This window comes from Rhinolophus hipposideros, assembly GCF_964194185.1.
Source record: "Rhinolophus hipposideros genome assembly, chromosome: 2".
Taxonomy (NCBI): domain Eukaryota; kingdom Metazoa; phylum Chordata; class Mammalia; order Chiroptera; family Rhinolophidae; genus Rhinolophus; species Rhinolophus hipposideros.
In genome coordinates this window covers 100316475-100336173 of record NC_138048.1, presented here as the reverse complement: position 1 = coordinate 100336173, position 19699 = coordinate 100316475, and the positions used below count along the sequence as shown (strand labels likewise).

General features: G+C 45.0%; 1 protein-coding gene across 6 annotated transcripts in view; it reads right to left on the bottom strand.

Annotated features, from left to right (window-relative positions):
• The window catches only part of EVA1C (eva-1 homolog C), a 71702-nt gene that overhangs the window by 7091 nt on the left and 44912 nt on the right, over positions 1 to 19699 (bottom strand). For 4 of the 6 annotated variants that reach the window (XM_081025230.1, XM_081025229.1, XM_081025227.1 and 1 more), the window contains exons 5-7: positions 12444 to 12587; positions 4846 to 4926; positions 3433 to 3522 (exon numbers count right to left, since the gene is read on the bottom strand). In XM_081025230.1, the coding sequence (XP_080881356.1) occupies positions 3433 to 3522; positions 4846 to 4926; positions 12444 to 12587 (315 nt within the window). The remainder of the gene's footprint in view (positions 1 to 3432; positions 3523 to 4845; positions 4927 to 12443; positions 12588 to 19699) is intronic. The other 2 variants (XM_081025232.1, XM_081025231.1) reach the window with 1 other exon arrangement.

Below are 19699 nucleotides of genomic sequence, written 5' to 3'. Positions count from 1 at the left end.
TTAGGTAGATATGCTATGTCTCCCAGTCTTGGCTGGGTGGGCTTATGTAGTAGGTGCCCTGTGGGGCCCGGGCACAGTCTCCCTGGTTACCTTCTCCAGGTGTTTAGGAGTGTCCCTTCTGTGGATTGTGTGTGCCCTCCTGTTATAGTTGACACTTGATTGCTATTGGCCTGTCAGTGTGTGGGATTGACCCTCAGGCTGACTGGCTGTGGGTGTTGGCCCCACCCACAGCTTACAGGCTGCTGTGCAGGGGTTTATGCCACCAAGTGGGATTCACCCCAGCAGGCTCTGGTGCCTGTCGAGACTGCCCTTTGGGTGTGCCACTTTGGGGGCTAATTGGGTGGTGCTCTGCTGTGGTCTGAAGCTAACCTCCAAGTACGTTGGTTCTGGGGCCTCTTGGGAGGGGCTCTGGTGCAGGCCCAGGTCACTCACTGCCTGTGTTCAGCTGGGGACTATCTGGTAGGAGCTACAAAGTGATCTGCATTTTTTTGTTGCCTGTGCTAAACCTGGAGGCACATGGGAGAGGCCACACTGTAAACCGAGGATGGTTATCCAGGCCTGGGAGAGCTCCCCAAAAAGCCAGGACACTCCGAGTCCTGCTGCCACCTGCCAGCTCCCTTAAAATTCAGCTGCTGATAAAGCCTTGTGTGGTATGCAAGTTGGATGAGGCAGAGTCTCAGGGAGCCACTACAGTGGGAAGAGTTGTGTTCACCAAGTTAATGTAGATTCCGGTTTGGTGCCAGTGCTCAGCCTGGAGCTACTCAGCAAAAGTCTCAGAGCACTCCCAGGCCAGTTGTCACACACCTGGGACCCGTTAACTCTGATAGGTTTCCAAGAAAGGGCAATCCAGGTGGAACTGCCTACTCTCAGGGAAAGTGCCTCAAACGTTGGGGGAGTTGGGTGGGGCGGGGTCCCAGTGAGTCATTAGGGTGGAGCTTCAGAGCTCACCAGATTCTGATTTGTCTGTAAGCATGGGGGGAGGGCTCAACACACTAAAGATGGTGACCTCTTACTGGCTGCACAGGTGGAAGACTCCTCACACTAAAAATGGGACTTTCCTCCAGCCCTGGCCTCCAAGCCACACACCTCAGTCTGTTCCTCATATGCCTCTGATGACCTCGTGTCACCGTCCCTCTGCTGGAGCCCAAGGTGAGTGCCTGTGAGCGAGTGAATCTGTGCCTGGGCTATTTAAGAGGATGTTTGCATTTTCCACAGCCTTTCGGGAAAGGCAGATGGTCAGAATAACCATTGTTTTTCACAGCCGGATATTGTGGGTGCTCTTTTTTCCAGCACCTATACTCCTGGCTAGGGAGCCTGGTGGGGGCTGGGGTCCCTTGCTCCTCTGTGGGGAAACACCATGGCTCAACTATCCCTCCTGATTCTCATCCTCCACACACAGGTGTGGGTCCCATTTCGCGTCTCTGCCCCTCCTACCAGTCTCAACGTGGCTTCTTTATATTTTATAGGACTTCTGTTTGGCTAGACTTCAGATGGTTCTCCAGGTTGATTGTTGTGTAATTTAACTGTAATATTTATGTGTTCATGAAAAGATGCAGGCACAATGTTTATTCTACCATCTTGATCTGGAGCGTCTTTCTTTTTGATGGGAAATTTCGTCTTGGTTGTGGCTTGCTGAGATGAATGTGCCTGAGGTCATGAGGTTTCTGTCCCTCAAAATTCTGAAGGTCATACTCCTTGTTTGGAGAAGCCAGAGCACAGGTCTTGTATCTGCTGAGTCTGAGTCCTGGCCCTACGGATGTCCATGCTGTGGTCAGGCAAATGGCTCGACTCCTCTGACCCTCAGTTTCCTTATGTGCAGAATAAAGGATCAAAGTCCCCTTTCTCAGGGTTCTTGCTATGGACTAAATTGTGTCCCCCCAAAATTTATGTGTTGAAGCCTTAACCCCCAATGTGGCTGTATTTGGAGAATCTATAACAAGGTAATTAATGTTAAATGAGGTGGGGCTCAGATCTAATAGGATTAGTATCCTTCTAAGAAGAGACACCAGAGAGCTCTATCCCTCTCTCTCTCTCCCCCTCTCCCTCTCTCCCCATCTCCTTTTCCCCTTCTTCCTTTTCCCTCTCCCTCTCTCCACCTCTCCCCCTCCCCCCTCCCCTTCTCCCCCTCTCCCCTTGCCTCTCTCTCTCCCTCTTTCTGCCATGTGAGGACACAGCAAGCAGGCAGTTGTCTATAAGCTGGGAAGAAGCTCTCACCAGACACCAAATCTGCCAGCACCTTGATTATGGACTTCTAGGCTCCAGAACAATGCAAACATAAATTTTGGTTGTTTAAGCCCCCAGTCTGCGGACTGTCTTAGCATCCCAAGCTGACCGCGGCAGTTGTTGAGAGGAACTGACAAGGCCCATAATGGCCGCAGCACAGTGAATGGTATCATCATGCCTCCTCTTTAATCGTTATTCTCTGTTTGGAGGGTTTTCATGATGACTTTCCTCCAAGGGGTTATCCAGGGACTTTGAAAGCATGGGGATATTTTTGACAATTGGTAACAGCAAGAAATGGAAATGGGAGGGTGGTTAGAAAAGAGAAGAGTCTCAGGAAACCAACAAACACTCAGGAGAAATACGACTGAGGAAGAGGATGGAATGGTGGAGGATCCCAAGACTGTCCTACCGCCTTTGTGGAGATGGCTCCTTAAGCCTTTATTTTCCTCTGAGGAAGGCTCACCCCAAACAGCCCATCTCCCACAGGTCCTGAACAGTAATACTGTAATTCATTATATTAACGTGTATTTTATAAAAACCCTCAGAGGGTTTGGCTTCCCTGAACAGTCAGGCGGGCATTGCTGAAACTTGCAAAGTTGACATTCCAAAATATGGTCTCTGCTAAAGTGGGCAGAGAGGGTGGTGAGGAGAGATGGCAAGTACCACTCCCTCCCGGGTGAGCAGCTCTGGGTCTCTTAAAGGAGGGCTGAGTCTGATTGATCCTGGAAGGGAAGATTATCAAGGGAGCCCTTGGCATCTGTGAGAAGTCACACTGGTGACTCAGAAAGGCACTCTGTCTTCACAGGGTATGACCGGTTTTGTTTACTAAGTGATCTGTTGGCTCAATTTTCTTCCAGCCGAGGGTGGAATTCACTAATCCTATGCCCTTCCCAAATTTTAGAGCTGAGAAATGCATTCCTCAGGTTCCTACTTTTCAAAGCATGAAATACCCATGGAGGCCGACACCTAAATAGTGTGACTTTCTCTGTTTGCTATCTTCCTATGTGGTTCTCTCGTTGGTGGCCTGGTGGGAACTGCACCTGAATTCAGGCCTCTGTGTTTCCGGATCTCAGGAGACTACAAGTTGCCATGTCAAACTGATAGTCATTGTTCTTTATCTATCTGAGGGTTGTGATTAAACCGAGCATTTGTTAGCAAGACTTTAGTATATCCCTTAGCATGCTAAGACACTTCGATGCATCGACCTACCTCTAATGTAAGCAAATGCTGCCAGAGAGTTGCTAACGATAACTCCATCTTTCCTCAGAACCCTTGATCCGCTTGGGTCAAAGTTTATACCTGTTTCATAAAAAAATGCAAGACCAATTAATCACAGTTGTTCATAGTATACTGCCATAAAAATAAGTCATAGAAATCAAACTAATGAGCCCCTGACTAAATTATGGAAGACTAACCCAGGAAGAGCATTTAGTAAGTAGTGCTTGCAAATATGAAATGATAAAAGGGATTTAGCAATTCTAAAACGTGTTGGTTCCAACTTCAGGTGCCACTGAGCCACTTCACTGCAGAAGGGCACCAGTTTACCTTCCCATCCTCAAAGCATGACATTCATCATGTCTGATAAGGTCTTACTTAACCACAGAGCTGCTCTCTGCTCTGTTGACCATAGATAAGACCCACCTCGAATTGAGGAGGGGGGTTGTAATGGGTTACCTTTTAGGGAAATGACAACAAAATGCAGGGCAGGTCTGGTTCTCGATACCTGGTTAAACTGCTGTGATAGAATTTGGGGGGCTCCTGATGGGGCAGCCTTGGGGTGCTGGGGTGCCCTGGGGATGTCAGACAGGGCAGAAGCCTCCACGGAAGGATGGCACAGAGCTCTCGGGCCTGTGCTCCAGGGTGACCAGGAAAATCATGAGATGTGGGCAGGAGCCCTGCTAGAAGGAGCAGTGGAGATACACAGCCTGACAGAAAGCTGAGTGACAGAACCAGAACATACAACTCTGACGATAGTGACCTCTAAGCTTTGAGATGGGGGTGAGTTCCATTTCTTGGTGCTTTCCTATGTTTTCCACATCGGGCATATTTTACTTTTATACTTAGGGGGGAAAGACCTCATCTATATAATAGCAGTAACACAAAAGAAAACTCTCAGCACCCAAAGCTCCACATTGGAGATGCTCAACAGGGGCTCAGTAGTTTTTATCAGGAGCCCCACCCGTCTGAATTCCATTCTAGATTTGATAAGAAAACCAAAATGTTCACACATACCCCCCATGTACAGAAGTCCAGTGACAACCTAAGGAAGAAGGTGGCATGAGAACCAGGCGCACAGATCCAGGCTGGGTCTGGCCCGCCCAGGTTCATCGTCATGGATCATCTTTCCAACAAGCTCATCCTAGAATCCAGGAACCCCACCTTTATTTCTGAGCAGATCTCTTTCTAATTGATTTTTCTCTTAAGAAATAAGAGGGGAATGGAAAGAGGACTTATTTTTTTAACTATAAGTTAAGAAACAAAACAAAATGTTGGCCACTATTTGCAGCTATTAGCCACGGCACCTCCTGACACCTCCTGTCATTCGAACGAAAGTGCCCTCGACTACCGTCACATGGGGCTGTTTACTTAAAGAGAGATGCTAGTAGTAAGCCAAAAAATTACCATATTCATCATCTTTCTGCTTCAGAGAAGGCTTCAGATTAGCAATAGCTGGATCAATCGCTGTGAGTATGTTCTTGGGAACTAAAACCCAAAAAGAAATACTTTAAAGACTTTGTACACTTAATGTGTATTTTGAGTGCAATGTAGATGAGGTTAAAAAGTCAATCTGCAAATCAGTACATCAAACATACACTTTGTCAGATACACTCACACATACACCAGCGGCAGCTGCACGATCATCAAATACACCAGAAAGGTAATTTGGGGCCTATTTTGCAGTATTTAAAAAAACAACAACAATAGAGTATAAATAAAATATGGTATAGCTACGAAGTACTAGTACACGCTACAACATGAGTGAACTTCAAAAACAGTATCCCCTGGGATGGAAGCCAGAGACGAGAGACCGCCTATCTATTGTATGATTCCATTAATACGAAACATCCAGAAAAGGTAAATTTATAGAGACACGAAATAAATAGTGGTTACCTAAGATTGGGGAGCGGAGTGGACACTGGCTGCAAATATGCAAGAGGGAGCTTTTGGGGATCATGGAAATGGTTTAAAACTGGGGTGTGGTGGCAGGTGCACAGCTCTGTGAATTTGCTAGAAATCAAATTGTTTTTACTTTAAATGGGTGAGTTTTAAGGTATGCAAATTATACATCAACAGCGTTATTAACTCTGAACATAAACTTCCCTGAGATGAACTGAAACAAAAATGACTGTAAACGACTCAGAATCCGTCACTGACCTGTCCCAGTACCAACTCTGCTTCTTGTCACAGCTCTTTAAGTCCTTGCTTCCATAATAAGCCCGAAGAGAGTTTTAAGACCCTCTAGAATGATCCTCTGAGTATTGTAAGAGGCTGATAGGAAGATGAGGAGAGGAGGGCAGTGTAACAGACTCCTTTGGAAGGTGGTTAAGATTCTGCAGAACTGACCCTAAGAATAAACCATCTGGATCTCAGGACTCCCCCAGGCAAAGCGGACAAGATAACAGCACCAGCTGAACAGAAGGGCAAAGCAGGAATTCCGAAGGGCGGGAGCACTGCGGCCAGCTGGGAGAAGGGAGAGGAAACCAAATATTTTTGCTGCAGAAGATTGCTTATTTTTGTTGGTTCTTTAGCTCAGCTGGTATCTGGGAAAAGTGGCAACAGGAAACAGAAGTGAAGCCAATACAAACGGTGCAAGATCAACTGCACTGATTTTTGAAAAAAGAGCTAGTAAGACATCTTGAGCAGCAAGAAAACCTCATTTCCTTTCTCAGAGTGCTTACCTAAATCCTTCTGGGGATGTCCCAGGATCAACAACCAAAGAACTTTCCTAAATTGTGAATTTTTTTCGTGTCCATCAGTGGTGAGGATCACTTTCCAGGGGAACACGGTGACGATGGCAGAGGTGACGGAAGCTCTCCAGAACCCTGAGGAACGGCCGTTGGCTAACCACGGTGCTTGCTGCTGATTCCCCAGGTCACTGAACTGTGTTGCCACAAAATACTTTCTGATGAAACCACCTCTTGATCATTGCTGGGCCCCAAGAAGGACGCCCCTGATTTCTCGGCAGGAGTAAATCCTCCCTGCCAGGAGTGGCACTTCTTTCTCACATCCATCTCTTGGCTTGTTCTCAAGATATGGCCAAAGAGTGCTTGGCTCTCTGCAGATGCCAGAGGCTTTACATTTCGAGGAAGGGGAATTGCTCGGAGAGGAAGGGCATTTTAGGGTGAGCTTTGTACAATAACTGGACACTCAAGAGATTAAATTGCCTGCGTGGGATATAGGCTCAGTCTGGAATCTTGCTCATTTACCACGTGAAAATGGCTCTGATAAGAGGATCTTTTAGGACCTTTGAAAAGACAACAGGTATCAACATACTTGTCAGATTCTTGCATCACTTTGTTTTAAGAATGAAGCTGGGGCCTGGGGTGTGATTTATTACCACTCCTCAAACCCACTCCTCTCCACTTTAGATACATTTGTGAAAACACTAGCAAAGCCCTCTTCATGGAGCTCCTAACGTGTGCCAGACCCTGGGCTTGGTGTTTAAAGTGCATCTTGTGTCATCTTCAGAGGTACCCTGTGAAGGTGTGTATCATTCCCATTCCAGCAGATGGGGAAACTGAGGCTCAGGGGTGTGCTGTTCACCTCTGAGGCAAAACTGCAACTCCTGGTCTCTCTCATGCATGCCCTTGATCTTTCCATGGTGCTGTACCGTCCGTGGGACGTTCAGCCTTTGGGAACTGGATAAAGGATTATTTTAAAGGATTGTAAAGACAGCAAAGTGATTCCCACTCAGCCATTCCCATCGAGTCTGTTTAGGTGAAACCAGAGATGATGATTATAATGGACTTGAATGGTCTCTAAATTGGGACAGGGCCCCCATCCTTGAATTTTTTATTATGATTTTTTTAATTCCTGAATAAAATTTCTGTGTCAAGCCTGAGTCAGCACAGATTTTAAGAAAGAAGCCTCCACAGGCTGACCTTAGGGCCCAAAAGACTTCTTCACAGCAGAGACAAAAATGATCTCTGTGTAACTGTTCCTCCCTCTCCACAGGTGCCCAGTCTGAATGAGCACCTGCGAATCCTGGCACCCCCATCCCTCCTGTCCCCAAATCCTGGCACTATCTGTCTGCCTCACTCATCTCCTGAGAGGAGCTGTGCCAGTCCCAGGCCTCTGCCTTGGTGGCCCTCCTGGACTATGGTTGTGGGTATGGAGAGGTGCCCTCCCTGCAGCGGTGACGGGGAGAGCTGGCCGATTTCACCATGTCTCCTTGTCCTATTAGGAGGAAAGCCTAAAATCCAGCATGTCCAAGAAGTGTGGCCAAATGGTACTTCTGGGAGGGAAAGTGGAGAGGATCTCTTTTAGCTACACATTAAAGCAAAGTACTCAAGAGATGCGTCTCCCAGCCCAATTAGTGACCAAGTGCTGGGACCTCTGAGCAGCTTGACATCAGCCAGCAGTGCCTACAGTTCGAAAAGCAAAAGGCCACACAGCCTGAATCATTCCCTTGAGGGTACACAAAGATGCAGACATTCTCCACCCAGCCTAAAAGCTGAGCGCTTTGATTAGAGAGCCACGATTAAATGCAGCTCTATAAAATAGGGAGGAGTGCTCTTTTTAAAATGAAATTGATTACATCGCTTGAGAAAATCCTTCATCGGCTTCCGATTGCCCTAGGTCCAAGCCAAGCTTTAACTGTCATCCCCCAAGGCCCCTGCAGGCCTGCTTGGGTCTCACCTCCCAGCCTTTGCAGGTGCTGGTCCTTCTGCCTGCTCCTCCCCCTCCAGGCCTTCACCGTGGAGACACAGCCATCATCTCACTCACCTGGGGTACCACCTCCCCTGGGAAGTCGTCCCAGTCCCCAGCGTCCTTCAGAGCCTGGGATTCACCACATGGGCTGTGAGGGCATGGCCATATTGCTCAATGACACTTCCCTACCCCCACTTCAGTGCCTGGTGCATAGCTGGCAATCAATAAACATGTATGGCATGAATTAAGCCCAGAAGGCACCAGCATTGCCTTCTCCTTTGCATGGCTCCGTGTGTTCAGCCACAGGGTGGTTCAGGGGCCTTCTGGCATACAGATGCTCACCCACCCTTCCAGAACATTCTGACTGGCTGTGCAACAAGCACAAGCCCTGGTGAGGCAGCCCTGGCCCCCAGCTCAGCCCAGCAGGTCATTTTGGAGATGGGTGGCATGGGTTTCTGTAGAAATGAGTGTCCCCATGGCAGGACCTGCTTGACGTTTGTCACCTGTCCCTGGGGTCCCCTCGGCTGGCACAGCGGGATTGCTGGGGAGAACAGCAATGCCTGGTTGGATGCAGAGATTAGAAGCAGGGTATTGGAACATGCACATATTGGGGTCTGATCCTTACCTAAGGGCGTCTTGACTTGGGTGGGGGGCTGGCTGGGTCCCTCTCTGGTGGCCATATTCATAATCACATCATGCGGTCTCTGTGCAGGGCTGATCAAAGGAGGGGGCTACCTGACTGCAGCCCGGTCCATTAAATAACTTTCTGTTAGAAATTGGGAATTTAAATTGCCAGACCGCAAGTCTTCATATTGTTAGAACTGTAACATAAAAATCTCTCAGTGCTGTGGGGGTGGCTGTATGCCGTCCCGCCCAGGCTCACAGGAAGGCTGTCTGCAGAGAGAGTGAGCGAGAAAGAGAGAGAATAAGGAAGCAGAGGTGCCGTGAGAAGCAGAGGAGACACACAAGCGATGACTGCCACCCCCTTGGCGTTTCTGGTGAGGCCTCGCTTTCCTGTCCTGGCTTCTGAAACTGCTCTTCGAGCAACAGGCTACCTCCCACCCAACCCCAGCTCAAATTGGTTCCCTCACATCCAAAGAGTCCTAACTAAGACACATTGACTTAGAAATTAATTTTTGACATCCTCTGGAATTTTCATGTCAACTTCCACATGGGTGGGGAGAGGTTTTTGAAAATGTAAAACATTTCATGCCCACTTTGTGATCTCTAAAACATGCAGATCATTTTTTGAATGATTCAGCTTTCACACTGAAGATCTAGCTGGCAGGAAGAAAATATTTTTAAAATGTCAGCTACTTAGAAGTTGACTAGAAGTGACTTAGCGGGTGCAAGGTGGAGGGGAGGACACAGAACTTGCCTCACAATGCGAATCACCCTGTCCCTCGGGAATAACTCCTAGAGGACCTCTCTGATGGACAAGGGAGAACAGAGACAAGGAAAGGACACACTCAGGCCCCCCTTTCCTCCGTGGGCCCACATCTGAAACCACAATGCAAACCCCCACCATCCCAGCCTCTGGTCTTCAAGGGGATTCACTCAGATGCCTCCCTCTGCAATTCTTCAACCTCATCCACGAACTCCTACCTGCCCTTCACCTTGCAGCCCCTCCTGTCTGCACCTCCCTCTTTCTCCCCCTTGATTCCACCATCCACCACTGTGATCACTCCCTTGGGAACACCCAACTCGCTTCCTCCTTGCTCGTTGCCCGGTGAGCCTGGAGAACCCCTCTTCTCCATGCCTGGCCTGGAGCAGCTGGGCCCTGCTGGAAGGAAACACACCATCGGGCAGACTCGTGGCCCCAAGAACTTTGAGCACTAACCTCCCGCCTCCACGGCACTTACTTCATACCTTCTCTCATCTCTTTACACTCCACTCCCCTCCCCCAATCCTCACAGCGGATGACCTCATCTCATACTTATTTGGAGAAGCCAGAGGCCATGTGAAGAGCTGCAAGTCCTCCCTTGATCCATTCCCAGAGTCCTTGTCCCCCTGTGATGACAAGGGAACATCCTTCTCTCCTATCAAAGGTCAATCCCATCCCTCTCACCTTCTCTGGACCCCATTCTTTCCGGCAGGTCAGGTCTCTTCAGCATCTCTAACGTGTTTCTGCTTTCCAAACATTTCTCAAACCCAGCCGGTTTTCACCATATCTACTAACACCACTTTCCTGTAAGTCCTCATTGCCCATTGTGGCTAACTGGTCTCCCACTTCATCCCACTCCAACCCGTTCTCCACCCTCCAGCCAGAGGGGTCTTTTAAGCGTCCAACTGTTACAATGGAATGACTTCCCTACTGAAAACTCTCCACTGACACCCCTTCCCGAGACCCTGCAGGATCTGGCCCTGGACATTTCCAGTGCCAACTCATGCCATCCTCCTCCTCCCCAAGTCCTCTCTCCCACGCAGCACCTCTGCATAGTTGCCCCCGCCCTCTCGGCCCACCGGCTGCCAGCTCACACCCACCCACCCCATCGGAGCATAGCTGTAAGTTCACCCCAGGGTAAGGTTCTCTCTGGAAGATTTCTCAAACCGTCACCCCCTCCCCAAAGCTACATGAGGGCCCCTGCACCCTGATTCTCTTGCACAGTAACCTGCCCTTTTCCAAAATAGCATTTATCACAATGGGGAATCATGGGTTTATCTAGTTACTGTCTGTCTCTCTTCCCCAACTGATAATTCCACGAAACAAGGACCATGCCTTTTTTAAAAGAAAAAACAACTGTTGAATCCTTAGTGCCCAGCACAACCCCTGACACACAGAACATGCCCGCAATGTGCTGAATGAGTGAAAGAGAGAAGAAGCTTGAACTGGAACTCATGACCCTCAGGCCCTAAAATCCACCTTCTCTTCACTCAGAGAAGTCACAGCACAGAAATGGCTCTCCCTGCATCCTTTAAGACACAGCAGGAAATTCACCTTATTTACAGGCTGAAGTCCTGCTCCTCCTTCAACACTCAGCGGGAGAGGCCTGAAGTTACCACGAGGACTTCAGATTGATCCACGTGGCTTCTTGGGGAACCTCAGCCAGAAGGGGCTCCCTGCTACCCATTGATGCCGGGCACTGGGGCCGGAATGAAGCCTGAGAGGGCTGATAAAATCGGGCTTCCTGGAATGTATGTTAGGGCGCTATTATTGTGGGAATACATTCATGTAGTCACTTTATTGTACCTACCACAGCTTTGCTATCACAGAAGATAACATGTTTAGCTCAGGATATAAATGGCTAGGGAGATGCAACAGGATGTTATTAGGCCATAAAAAGGAATGAAGGGCTGACACATGCTACACATGCTGGGTCAGGAAGCCACCTGCAAAGAACCACCCACTGTACAAGTCTATTAATATAAAATGTCCAGAAGAGGCAAATCCTAAAGACAGAAGTAGGTTGGTGGTTGCCTGGGTTGGGGTTGGGGGGTGAATTGGGAGATGATTGCTAAAGGGTGCAGGGTTTCTTTTGAGGGTAATGAGAATAGTCTTAAATTAATTGTGGTGACAGTTGCACAATTCTATGACTATACTAAAACTACCTGTTTGTATGCTTCATGGGTGAATTGTATGATCTCTGAATTATATCTCAATAAAGCTATTACCAAAAAAAAAAAAAAATGTCTAGGGAAATCTGGCGTGGAAAGGGGTTTCCATGAGGAAATTTCAAAAAAACAAAGAGTTCATGTGTCAGGATTATAAACTAGAAATCCACCTTCCCTCAGAGAATATTTAACTGTTGATTCCCTTTTAGGTAGTTTTGGAAAATTGGAACCTAAAGAACCAGGCATTTCAGCTTATTCTTGGAAGACACTAGGAAAACAAAGTCATGCTGTCATGTAATATTTCATTGTTTGAGAGTAAGTATCTGATCTGTTGACTATAGATGAAATGGCTGTTGGCAGCATAGAGAGTTAGTCATTTAGGGCCTAAAAGCAGGACTAGAAGAACAAGTAGGAGCCAAACAATACTTCTGTGAACTTGCAAGACACACCCATAAATTTTAGAGCCTCCTAAGAACCCAGATTAAAATCACTATTCTCAGTGACATCAATTTTACCCCATTTCTTTGTTCTTTCTGCACTCTTCCTGTGTGCTGCCAATCTGATTGCGAAAAGGGCTTTTAAAACAAATTTTGACCAGAGAAAATTCTATTGCTTATCTGATGTGAATGTCATAAACAACAATAAAGGCTAGAGAAGGGGCTCTTGACTATGTGGTCGGGCACCAGTTTCAGGAGTAGAGTTGTTTGGCTTATTGCAGGCAGCTCCTTTTGGTCACGTGGTCAGCGCCTCCGGAGAAGGCAGTGTCTCTGAGCAGCTTGTTGAGGGTTTATTCTTACCGCATGCATAGGCGACGGTGAGGTATTTTTTCACTCCTGGCGGACAGGGGCTTCCAAAATGGTGATTGTTGACAAGAATTTTGCATCTCTGCTTCCCGTAGCACCTCCTGGACAATACTTGCAAAGCTGAGTAGGACAAGCAGTCTGAAAGGCAGGAAACAGCATCGAAAATTTTATGTGGTATCCCATATACGGCCACCACATAGCTTGTTATTTTCTGTAAGTAATATACTGGGCTGGATTTCAAATGTCATGGAGATAGGTCCTCTGATAATTTTCTATCTCATGAAAGCACCCAACATGGGCTCAGTAACACATAAGGGGAGCTGGCTTCAAGGGAGTGAGCTGGAAAGGTCTTGAGCTGGATTAAATGCCCTGCTGTCTCCATTTTGAAATTCTTAAGTATTTTGAACAAGGGGCCCTATATTTCCATTTTGCACCAGGCCCTACAAATTCTGTAACTGACCCTGCATACAGAGCAGGCAAAATATGTAGAACATTGAATGAAGATTCCAATTTCTTTTATGACCTGTACCACTCTTCAAAATACTGTATTTACTTGTTTATGTTGAGAATCCATTTCCCCTGCATGAACATAAGTGCCATGAAGACAGGGATGATTTCTATCTTGTTCATCATTAATTCCCACAGCCTGGCCCACTGTAGAAATCCAATAATAACTGATGAATGAATGAATGAATGAATGCATGAATCAATGAGTGAATGAAATTAATATACATGAGGACATGTTTTTCAGCACCCTGGCACAATGTCTTCACAATTAGTAAATATTTATTTTATTTTATTTTATTTTATTTTTTTATTAGTTTCAGGTGTGCAAGACAAGGTAATACTTAGACGTTCATCATTTATATCCCTCACACTGTGAACCCCCCTCCCCCCATCCATTATCCCTCCGACCTCACACCCAGCCATCACATTATATATATAAAATTATAGTTGGCATTCATTAATGTTTAGCTTCTGGTGTACAATGCCATGATCAGGCATCCACATTATCTCTGAGGTGGTCTCCCAAATAGGACGCATGTCCATCGGATACCCAACAAAATCTTTACAACGTTATTGAATAAGTTCCCCAAATTAATTTTCAGAAAACCCTGAGGCCATCTTGTGGTTACCAGCTGCTTCCTAATCCCTTCACCTTTCCCCTTATCCCCAACACCCCCCTGCCCCCGCCCATCTAACAACTCTTGGTTTTTCCAAGACTTGGAACTGTCTCTGATTAGTTCATTCACATATTCTGTCTCTGATTAGTTCATTCACATATTCTTTTCTTTAGATTCCGCATATAAGTGAGATCATATGGTACTTGTCTTTCTCTTTCTGACTTATTTCACTTAACATAATGTTCTCTAGATCCATCCATGTTGTTGCAAATGATAAGATTTCTTTCTTCTTTATGGCTGCATAATACTCCATTGTATAAATGTACCACAGCTTCTTAATCCAGTCATCTACCGATGGGCATTTTGGTTGTTTCCATATCTTGGCTATTGTGTAAAGTGCTGCAATAAACATAGGAGTGCATACTGATTTTTGAATTGGAGTTTTTGATTTCTCCGGGTAGATGCCTAGGAGTGGAATTACTGGATCATAGGGTAGTTCCATTTTCAGATTCCTGAGATACCTCCATACTGTTTTCCATAGTGGCTGCACTAATCTGCAATCCCACCAACAGTGCACTAGCGTTCCCTTTTCTCCACATCCGCGCCAGCATTTGTTGTTTGTTGATTTATTGATGTTAGCCATTTTGACTGGAGTGAGGTGGTATCTCATTGTGGTTTTTATTTGCATTTCTCTGATGGTTAGTGAGGTTGAGCATTTCTTCATATGTCTTCTTGCCACAATTAGTAAATATTAATTGAACTTACATGAAGGATGAGGCACTGTGCTAAGTACTGCCAGAAAACCAAGTCAGTTATTGGGGGGATCACTTTGTAAATTACATAAATGTCTGACTACTATGCAATAAACCTGAAATTAATATAAAATAATGTTGAATGTCAAATGTAACTGAAAAATTAAAAAAAAGAAAAGAAAAACACGTCAGAAGAAGCCTACCTTGCGTTCACAGGACATGTCATGGAGCTAGAGAGACAAAACCCACTCGTGTGATCTGATGTCTAATAATGTGAAACAGGGAGTGAGTGTCAGCAGTGAATGGTCCAGACAAGAGGTGCTGGGGTCAGAGGTAGAAGAGATTGCTCTGGACTAACCGAAGTGGTCAAAACAGGCTTTATGGAGGAGAGGGGCCTGGTCATGGGAGAAAGAGCATGGATTGGGTAAAGGCAGGTAAGAGAGAAGGTATAAACATGAAGGCAAGTGGGTCAGAAGCACGTAAGAGGAATCCAGGGATCTGACCATGAGCTGGAATAGCTGGTGTGGGCAGGGAAGCCATAGAGAATGAGTTGGAAAAGTAAATGGGAGCTACACTGAGATTGCCTTTGAATGCTTAGCTAAATTCATTGGACTTCATTCTGTAAGCAAGAGAGAACCTACAAAAATGGCCGGATGCAACTGTCTTCTAGGGCCAGTGTCCAGGAGACCCGGGGAGAAAAAAGGAACTGCAGGCAGGGAGATCAGTTTGGGAGCAATGTCAGTAACACAGGTTGGGAGGAATTACAGGGTTGAAGAACAAAGGAGAGAATTTTAGAGACCTTGCTAAATTCGGTTCACTTATGAAAACAGCCAGCATTATGACAGCTTCTGTCCTCAGCATTTGTATGTTAACTGATGTAATGTTCCCAACAATCCTATGAGATAGGGTGTTTATTATATATATATATATATTTATTATATATATAAATATATATATTTATAAATTTATATATAAAATATATAAATAAATATATTTATAAATATATTATAAAATATATTTATATATATAAATATATATTTATTATATATATTTAATATATATGTGATATATATGATACGTATATATGGGGTACATTATATATTATTATATAAGTTGTTTATATAATATAGAATAGGTTAGTTAATATATAATATGTTGTTTATATTACATATGTGTGTGTGTGTGTGTGTGTATATATATATATATATATATATATATATATATATGTGCTCCAAACCTGTGTATAGAAGAAAAAAAGATTAGAAGGAGAATTGCCAAGACGGTAGCAGGGGTTATTGTTGGCTGATGGAGAAGAGGCATTTTATTTTTCTTTTCCTATCGATTTTGTTAGTTTGCATTGCTTCGAATTGAAGGAGCACAAAATGAACTTGCTTGAAAAGTGAAATAAAATTCATATCTAGACAGAAGACCGTTTTTGAATATGAGAGACTCTGAGGCAATTTTTTTCCAGAAATGTGACTTTTTTTGTAAATGTAATAATGAACTATTGTTTTATATAACTCAATTTGGCCCCAAGAGCCATGAAAAGTTTATCTAGGAGTAAAGATATATCCTTTGAACTTTCTTCCTGTTTATTTTTATATTGCTTTGTTGAGGTACAGTGTTGATGGCAGCTTTTTTTGCTGTCTTTAGGAGCCTTGTTATTATTTGGGGTTCTTAGCTGAGCACATTTATCAATTGAAAAAAAATCCTTAAATCTCAAGAAATCTGATTGTGGGATGTATGATTTCTGGGTAAGCTAGCTGCATTGGGAAGAAGCAACAGTCTGAATCATAAAATTATTTTCAGAAGTCTGATGTTTTAAAACGTATCTATTATTGTTCTTTCTGTTACAAAATAAATACATGCTTGTAGCTAAAAACTTGCAAAGCACAGATAAGCCAAAACTAGGAAAATTAAAAATTCCCGGTAAATACAACCATCAAGTAAAATACGTTAATTTTTAAAAAAACATCCTTCTAGCCGCTTTTCTATGTGTAAATGTCCTTCCTCAATGGAATCATGTACATATCACTTTGTGTGGTACTTTTTTCCTGTTTATTCAAATCCTTGTGAAAATTTTAACATTTTAAAGAGATACATAGTTTTCATTTTATGGATGTACCAGCTTTATTTACAGTGCCCTATTGGCAGACATTCAGATGATTTCTGTTTTTTAATATTATAAACAGTTCTATAATTGCAACCTCCTTAGGGCTAAATATTTGTACACAATCATGATAGTTTCCATATGAATTCTTAGAAGTAGATTGCTTTGTGAAAGGGTATTCCAAATAATAAGCCTTTTGATACATACTGCCAAACTGTTATCCAAAGAAGTAATACTAATTCACACTCCTACCAGAATTTTACGAGAGTGCCTTAGAAATCTTTGGTTTTCTTAAGATGTGCCTGACTATATTTTTTAAGACTAACAGAGGCAGGAAAAAAATAAAACAAAACAAAACGACTCCCATTTATAAGACCCCAACCCTCTCTGACCCAGGTGGTCTTGTGACCAGCGTGATTTACAGAGGCACACTTTTGCCCTCTGCAGTTACTCTAGGAGTGAAATAATTTATCTTGGTGAGACTGAAAGAACCCACAGTAAATGTGTTTTCAGCAAGAGGCCCAAGGTCATTCAGGTCTGACTCAGGTCTGACCTGAGCTCTGAACCATTGTTGATACTGAGCTCAGAACCATTGTAGGATTTTTCTAAAAAGTGATTACTTCCCTCCCAGGCTGATTTTGTTTGCACCCTCTCTTCCTGGCAAACTACTTTCTACCCCAATACATGTGATAACAAGATATTCAACCATTTAGTTTTTTTTTTTTTTTTGGCTACTTTTTAACACTGAAACTGAAGTTAATCGCTCCTTGCAACCTGTGCTTACTTAGATAATTAGGCTGACTGCTCTTAAGTGACTGTTTTGGCAATGGGAGCTCCTGGCACCTAGATCTCTGGCTGAAAAGTCCAGGCCTGCCCACACTTGGCCTTGGGATGGCCTTAGCCCAGCCTTTGAGGCCCATTGGGTGGTTTTCTTATTCTCTTATTAAGGAAATAGTAGGATCCCAGGAGTCCACCCAGAAAATGTAACTGCAGCAGGAAATGACATGTGACAGTAGCCCAGCCAAGGGATCTTTCTGAGGCCCTGCTTCCTGCAGTACCTGCCACGGTCTGTGGAAAGCTCACTGCCTTCTGTGTGAAGATGCTGTTTCACTGGTGTACCTTTGGGAACCAGCAAAGAACAATCACTTTCATGCCTTCCTTTCAATTTTTCTTCCCCTAGATGAGACGTAAGTTCTGATGGTTCTGACTTGCTAGATCTTTCAGAAATAGCTTTGGGTCAGCACCTTCAAGATAAGATAGATACCAGATCTATGTTTGAATCTGCATGGCAGTAAGATGTCATTTTTCAAAGATGGTCTCACAGCTGGCTCATCAGTCTTGTGTGTCTTCCCTTTTATTTCCTAGTTGTGATTACCAGCCTTTGCATTGGTTCGCTAGGGCTGCCGTAACAAGTACCACGAACAGGCTGGCTAAACAACAGAAATGTATTTCCTCTCAGTTCTGGAGGCTAGAAGTTAGCCGGTTTGGTTCGTCCTGAGGCCTCTCTCCTTGGTTTGCTGGTGGCCGTCCTCTTCCTGTGTCTTCACATGATTTTCCTTCTATGTGTAGCTACGTCCTAATTTCCTCTTCTTATATAAGGTCACCAGTCATATTGGATTAGTGCCCATATGACCTACGTTTAACTTCGTCACCTCTTTAAAAACCTTATCTTCAAATACAGTCCCATTCTGATGTACGGGAGGTTAGGACTCCAACATATGAATTTTCGGGGGACACAGTTCAGCACATAACAGCCTTCAGATGGTTCACCTTCTGGAATTCATACTTGTGTGCAGCCTCCTACCACAAGGAATCAGAGCTGGTCTGTGTGACCCATACAGGATGGTGGAGGTGATGGCTGCGGCTTCCACTTATCCTTTAGCATCACTTACTCTGGGAGGAGCCAGCTGCCGTGTCCTGAAGACACTCAGGAGACCCATGTGGGGAGAACCGAGGCCTTCTGCCAGCAACCAGCAACAACTTGCCACTCCATGAGTGAGTCATGTTGAAAGTCCAGCCTTCAGAGCCAACGTCTCAGCTGCACCCTCACGAGATTCCATGAGACCCTAAACAAGAACTGCCCAACTAAGGTACCCCTGAATTCCTGCCCCACAGAAACCATACTCATTTTTGCTTTAAGTCATTATATTTTGGGGTATTTCACTGCATAGCAATAGAAAACAAATACACATTTTGATACTTGGAAGTGGGTTACTGGGGTAACAAATCCCTAAAATCTGGGAGTGGCTTTGGGGCTGGGCAGTGGCATAAGTTGGGAAGTTCTGGAGGAGACTGACAGTGAAAGTCTAAGGGCTTTGAAGAGAAGCCCAGCATCGGTGATCTTTGCACCCTGAGGCCAAGCGCATCTTCAATGTAGAACTTCCCAACTTGAACAGTGAATGGACACAGGTACACTGGAGGCCCCCAGGCTTCCCTTAGCTCTTGATTTTGGCATTGAGCACTGCCTCCCTTTAAGGCCACAGTGCCATAAAAATATATAATTTCCTGTTTGTGATGATGGGGAAAAGGCCAGGAAACACTATTCAAGGTCAGGGTGTGGTGGGTGACCAATGCCTCACCATGGCCTCGCCTGCCCTGATGCATTCCAGACGGACCAGCCTGGGGCATCGCACAAGAATACAAAAGCTCTGCCCACCCTCCTCTAGGCCCCGACGTGGAGGCCTCGCTGTGGGCCCCCTTACATCCCTGGGAATGTCCATTAGGAGCTTAGGTTCCACTAGGGGGGATTCTGAGAGCCAGGCTCAGGCATCCCTGAGGATACTTATGGACGCATGATGGTGTGACACCATGAACTGGAGGTGGCGGGTGGGGGCGGTTGGGGGGGTCGTGTGTACATGCCCTGACTTCCACCAGGGGCGTTCCCCTCCACTGCCACTCAGCCCATTCTTCTTGAACTTAACATATAAAGTACATAGAATCAAATAATTAATCAGCCTTATAGAACTAACCCAAACTATAAGTTCAGAAAAAGTATACTGTGGCGTGGGATATTCATAGCAGAAAAAAACACATAAAGGAGTCATATCTCTGCTCTGTCACAAGCTCATAAAAATTTATGAAGAAAATAAAGATCCCAGCAGAAAAAAAGGACAAAGGCTAAAGACACAATATCAAATACAATAACCACAAAAACATGGGGAAATGTTCAAGGTTATTAACATTCAAAGAAAGGCGAATAAAAGAATATCCAGAAAGACCGTTTTATACCTATTAAATTGGAAGCATGCAGAACAATCATACACA